Consider the following 6,189-nt stretch of genomic DNA (forward strand, 5'->3'; position numbering starts at 1 on the left):
CCTCCCCGCCCCAATGCTGACCTAAATGGTCTGCTGCCTGGACTTGGGGTTTTTCCAAGCTCTCTGTGTGGTTCATAACATGCAGCCATTGCTGTAGTGGTTTTTAACCAGGAGTGCACATCAGACTCACCTGGCAGCTTTTTACCCACACCCAGAGGTTCTGATTTAGGCTGAGGGAATCACTTGTATTGCAGTTGGAAAAACTCAGCAGGTGATCTCATGAACCAAGCCAAGAGTGAGAACCATCAACACAGAGCTGGCCTCTCTCCCTGTTCAGGATCCTTGGCAACTTGTAACTGTATTTATCTGTGTGAAGATTTGTTCATCTGCCTCTCATGGGATGGAAAACTCCTTGAAGGAGGGCAGAAGCTATGTCTATTTTACTTGCCACTCTTCATGTCTAGCACAGCACCTGACCACAGCAGGTGCTCAATAAATAGTTTTAAGTAAAAATTCAATCTCATAACTAAATTATAAAGGCATTTCTTTAGGCACAAAAACCGTTCACTGGGATTTCTGTTTTACTGAAGTTTCAATTTTTTTCTTCACTCTAATGTAAAATATAACCCCCAAATTTGTAGTCTATCAGAAGTACTGCATTTTATCTTAAACTAAGATTTAGCACATTAATAGCATGGAAATAAATGCTCCCAAGACTTTAGAAAATGAATTTCCATGAAATTGCTAATGCCCAAGAACTCTATGATTTGCGGTTAGTGGTTTGTTAAAACCACTGGTGGTCTAACAGCCACGTGATGTTTCTTAAATATATTTTGAGTCTACAGGAATGCAGATGGCATCTGTGCGGAGATGCTCCCGTACGTGCATGCGCTGTGGAAGGTGGGCTCTTACTGGCGTAAGTCATACAGCTCTTTCAGACCCGAGAAGCTGGGTGCCGACTTTTGGCCACGCTTCCCCTGGCTCCTTCTCCCTTGGCCAGATGACTTCAGCTCCTCCACTTGGCCCTGGAGGTGATCGATGTTGGCTTGCAGGCATTCGATTGTTTCAGTCAGGCTGTGAGGGACAGACAGAGCCATTGCTGCTTGTCACATGAAATTGAGGGCATAGCAGTGAGGAGAGATTAGCTGCCAGTCACTCAAACTGGGCTTTCTTAATTGGAAGGGACTGTTCCCTAATCTATTCCTCATAAAGAATTAAACCTTACCCCATACTAACCCAAACCCATGACAGTCATGCTCTATTCTAGTTTATACTAAATGACTCCCGCGCCCTGGGCTTCCTCAATGAATTTTAGAAAGTTTACCTCAGAATCTTCTGCTGTGAGGCCTTGCTGTCAGCAACAAGCTTTTGATTTGTTTCTTCCAGCTCCCTTGCAGTGACATCTAGCTGCTCATAAACCTTCGCATGCTGCTCATTCATCTGCCGCAGGAGCTCCACCTGCTTGGTCAGGTACTGGAAGAGAAGGTGGATGCGCCCAGTCACACAGTGAACACCTGAGACGCCTGCCGCCCTCCAGCACCACTGGGGTCCTGCAATGCAATTCTGACACCAACTCCCTGGAGTTAGTGACCCCACAGGTCGTGAGGCTCAGTTTCACAAAACTGCCCACACTTCAGATGCAAGTCCCATGGGCTGCCTGTACTTCTGGCCAACCACCTATAATTTGGAGGTTCCCATGACCTCCCCTTAGGTTCAATAATTTGCTACAATTCACAGAACTCAAGAAAGTGCTTCACATGCATTTACTGGTTTATTTATAAAGGAATCAACTCAGGAACAGCCAAAAAGAAGAGATGACAGGGCAAGCTGTGGGGCTGGGGAGGGCACAGTGTCCACCCCTCTCCAGACACACCACCCACCCTCCTAGCACCTCGTTTCAGAGTTTCATCAAAGCCTCATTACATAGGCACGACTGATTAGATCATCACCATGTCGCCATTGGTGCCTGAGTGCAATCTCCAGTCCCTGTCCCCTCCCCAGAGGCTGGAGCTGGGCTGAGAGTTCTAGCCTTCCTCTGGCAACCAGTCCCGATCCTATCAGTCAGGACATTCCAAGGTTTTTACAAGCTCTATGCCAGGAACTGGGGACAAAGAGCAAATATATAATTTCTTAAAAATATATACTAGTATTTTTTTTTTATTGATTTCAGAGAGGACAGGAGAGGGAGAGAAACATCAATGATAAGAGAAAATCATTGATTGGCTGCCTCCTGCATGCCCCGTAATGGGGATCAAGCCCGCAACCTGGGCATGTGCCCTGACCGGTAATAGAACTGTGACCTCCTGATTCATGAGTTGATGCTAAACCACTGAGACACACCAGCCAGGCTGTATAATTTCTATTACACCACAATACCACAGGTTTGTTTTATGAAAAGAGGAACTTTAAATCCCAATTAAGCTACCTGTCTTCAGAGAAGGTGAGTCCAGGCCATGCTCTACACGCTCAGTTCCCCTCGTGCTTACCAACCCCCTGTGCACCACGGAGGCAGTCAAGCCTTACAAAGCACACAACATGCAAAATTCACACTCAGTAGGAAGAATCTCGTGAGAGAGAGAGTGATCTCACAGAGAAAAAGCACAGAAAACATGATCATGTTTAAGCAAAAGTTTCATGTTTTACAGAAATAAGAAAGCCTAAAGTGGAGGATTTCAGGTGATTTGCACTTGGAAAAAAATCATTTTCTTTTTCTCTATGTAAAAAAAACCTGAAGGGGGTGTGGTGATAACATTGATTTAACCAGAAAGATATTTTAGCTCATTATTCAAAGACTTGTTATTTTTAATTCTGAAAATGTTATCATCATAACCCTTATTCATGAAAAATTACTTATTTTGGTGCTGCTACATTGCTTTCTAAATGGCTAGGATAAGGGGAATAATCATAGTCTAATCAATGCCTCGGCATTCAGTTACTTTGATTTCCTACTCGATTCCACCTGAAGACACAGAAACAGTAATATTCCAAATGAAATATTTATAGGATTTCTCTGGAAAGAAAAAGGTAAGTCTGAAGCATTACAATGACCAAATGGCAACAGACCAAAGATATTACTTTAAAAACACGTTTCTTGGGGCTTTTTATAGAGCTACTAGAGGCCTGGTGCACAAGATTCGTGCACTGGGGGTGGGGAGTGGGGTTCTTCAGCCCGGCCTGCACCCTCTCGCAGTCCGAAACCCCTCACTCCTTACCGCCTGCCTGCAGCGGAGGTGGGAGAGGCTCCTGCCACCGCCGCTGTGCTTGTCAGCCATGAGCCCGGCTTGTGGCTGAGCACTACTCCCCCTGTAGGAGTGCACTGACCACCAGGGGGCAGCTCCTACATTGAGCATCTGCCCCCTGGTGATCAGTGCTCATCATAGTGACTGGTCGTTCTGTCATTTTGTCAATTTGCATATTAGGCTTTTATTATATAAGATACAAGTATTTGCAAAGCTAACTGACTTTCCAAACAACAGGATAAATGATCTGAATGGGCTCTTTAAACGGCAGTGTAGCAGAGCTGGAAGAAAACACATGGCCTTTTTTCAAATCTGGTCACATAACTTGGGAGCAATGTGTTGAGAAATCAGCTCTCACAATTTCAACTTTCTCATCTAAACTCTTGGGGCCAAAAGTGGTTTGGAAAATTCTTTAAAACTTAGTAAGACAACATGGCACATGCCACACACACTTTGTAACACCTCCAGTGAGGTCTGGGTATCACCCTGTAATCAAGCATTAATATTTCTGCATCAACAATTATGGTAAAGAGCATAAATAGTCTCAGTTCAGGGTTTGCTGCCAAATAAATTGCTGCAAACTTAAGGAAAAAAATCTTGTTTTATAACCCTTTTGGGTTCAGAATTGTACAAGAGGTTGAAAATCGTTCACACCCACTTGTAGGTACCAAAGAAAGGAGATAAGCAGCACAGTGCATGATCCCTGTGGAGTCTGTGCCTACTCCTTGCTCCAAGTCCCACTGGTTCTCCTGGTCCCTGGAACACTGACCAGTGAAGTCTCTTGGAAGAAGCCTTTCAGAACGGCAGGGGGGTGCTCTTAATCTTGTCCTCTGGCTATCAATGTCACAGCAGATTGCTGTCACTGACAGGCATGTGTTCAATCTCTTGGAGGAATACTGGAGTGGAAAAAAGGTTTAGAATCACAGGAAAATATCCTATCTAATAAAGAGGGAATATCCTCATTGACCCTCAAGCCATCGCAAAGATGGTGACGCCCACAGCCAATAAGGAGGGAATATGCTAATTGACCACCCCGCCCTCAAAGATGGTGGCGCCCACAGGCACAAGATGGCCAGTGGGGGAGGGCAGTTAGGGGCAACCAGGCCAGCAGTGGAGGGCAGTTGGGGGTGACCGGGTCTGCAGGGGAGGGCAGTTGGGGCGATGGGGCCGGCAGGGAAGCAGTTAGACATCGATCAGGCTGGCAGGGGAGTGGTTAGGGGGTGACCAGCTGGCAGGCAGAAGCGGTTAGGGGAAATCAGGCAAGCAGGCAGGTGAGCAGTTGGGAGCCAGAGTCCTGGATTGTGAGAGGGATATCCTACTGCCCACAGGGATCGGGCCTAAACCGGCAGTCGGACATCCCCCGAGGGGTCCCAGATTGGAGAGGGTGCAGGCTGGGCTGAGGGACACCCCCTCCCCAGTGCACAAATTTTGTGTACCAGGCCTCTAGTATACTAATAGTTGCAGAAAAATTTCAAGTTACTTTATACCAAGTATAGGAGGATTGGAAGATGGCTGCTGACAGGAAGGCAGACTGCAAGATAGTGTGTGAGTGGGAGAACAAAGGGAGAGTGTGTGGTCGCACAGGGAGTGTGTGTTTGTGAGTTGAGGGACAGCTATACTCCAGGGGACTGTTGGGGACTCCGGACGGGGTTCCCCTGACTGGACAGCTTCCACTGCTGCTGGGATCCCTCCCGGAGCGACCAGCTCTGACGCGGAGACCACACCATCTTGAAGGGGAGAGGTGATGTTGTCAGAAGCCTGAAAAACCCAGGAATCTACAACGGCACCCAGCGAACAACTGTGAACCTGGGAACACCGGTCCCCAAGCGGTGCAAGCATGTGGATTCGAAGGAGCTCTGCACCCCCTCACGGAAAGGTCAGATTTCGCCTGGGATTTTGGGCAGGACAGAGAAACGTGCGTGGCGAGAGCTAGAGGAAAAGTCCGTGGCCGTTGGGGCTGGCGCGATCCGCGAATGTTGAAGGGGATCTGCAGGGCTGCAAACAGAAGGGAACTCTAAAAAACAACAACCCATAACTGAACTGGGTGCAAAAGGGCGGCCTAAAAATTTTAACAGTGTGCCGGCTGCTTAGACGCAAGGGGAAAAACGAGTGCACAGACTTGCACCAGAGTTCATGCTCTTACTCTGGCTTTAGACGCAAGAAAAACGAGTGCACAGACTTGCACCAGAGTTCATGCTCTTACTCTGGCTTGTTTTCTCTCTCTCTCTTTTTTAAATTTTTTTTTTTCCTCTTTAAAACCTTGCTTTTGATTACTAAGCCCAATATATAGGATCACCCACTTGGGGACACTCTAAGAAACTGCGGGGGAAAGATGTTTTTGTGGAACCTGGGGATCAGAGCGGGGAATAAAGATCATAGAATCATCTCTGGGGCAGCCCATTTCCCCAAACCAGTATTAAGTGCCACAGGGAAAACAGAATCTAAACACTAGCTAGAGAGGACCTATAGACACGGAGGTCAATCCAGAAACACTGCCACCCAGGGGTTGAATCACAAATTGACTCTTGTGTAAACACAAATAAAGGAGCATAAGAAACAAAGAAGTACTGCCTGCTTGAAAATCAGGACTGTGGCTTAGAATACAGAGGAGCAGTGGAACGCAGGGAACTTCAATACTGTTCTGACTAGGAAACAGATGTGCCAAACAGAACAGTAGAGGAAATGAATGACCTTCACTACTGCACATTTTTATTTTTTTTCATCTTTTACTTAAGAAACTAAATTTTTTTTCTTTTTTCCTCACTTGATTTTACTTTTTTAATTATTACATTTTTATTTTTAACCAGTATTATTACTACTACTATTTTACCTTTTTTTTTTTAAAGTGTAATTTCATTTTCTCTTTATTTTGGTATTAGTGTTCTACATTCTGTTTTCATCTTTCCTTTAGCATCATTTTACTCTATCTCAACTTTACCTTTATGCCAACACTCTCTTCCTCACTTTTCCCCTTTTGTTGTCCTGTTTCTCTTACCCTATTCCTGCTTTA

At 45.8% G+C, this 6,189-nt stretch overlaps 1 protein-coding gene across 1 annotated transcript in view; it reads right to left on the reverse strand.

The window, feature by feature from the left end:
* Positions 1 to 6,189, reverse strand: part of CDR2 (cerebellar degeneration-related protein 2, 62kDa) — a 37,531-nt gene that overhangs the window by 2,690 nt on the left and 28,652 nt on the right. The window contains 2 exon segments of the mRNA XM_005873367.2: positions 853 to 1,014; positions 1,265 to 1,413. Coding sequence (XP_005873429.2) covers positions 853 to 1,014; positions 1,265 to 1,413 — 311 coding nt within the window.

Source organism: Myotis brandtii, unplaced genomic scaffold (genome assembly GCF_000412655.1).
Source record: "Myotis brandtii unplaced genomic scaffold, ASM41265v1 scaffold407, whole genome shotgun sequence".
Lineage (NCBI taxonomy): Eukaryota > Metazoa > Chordata > Mammalia > Chiroptera > Vespertilionidae > Myotis > Myotis brandtii.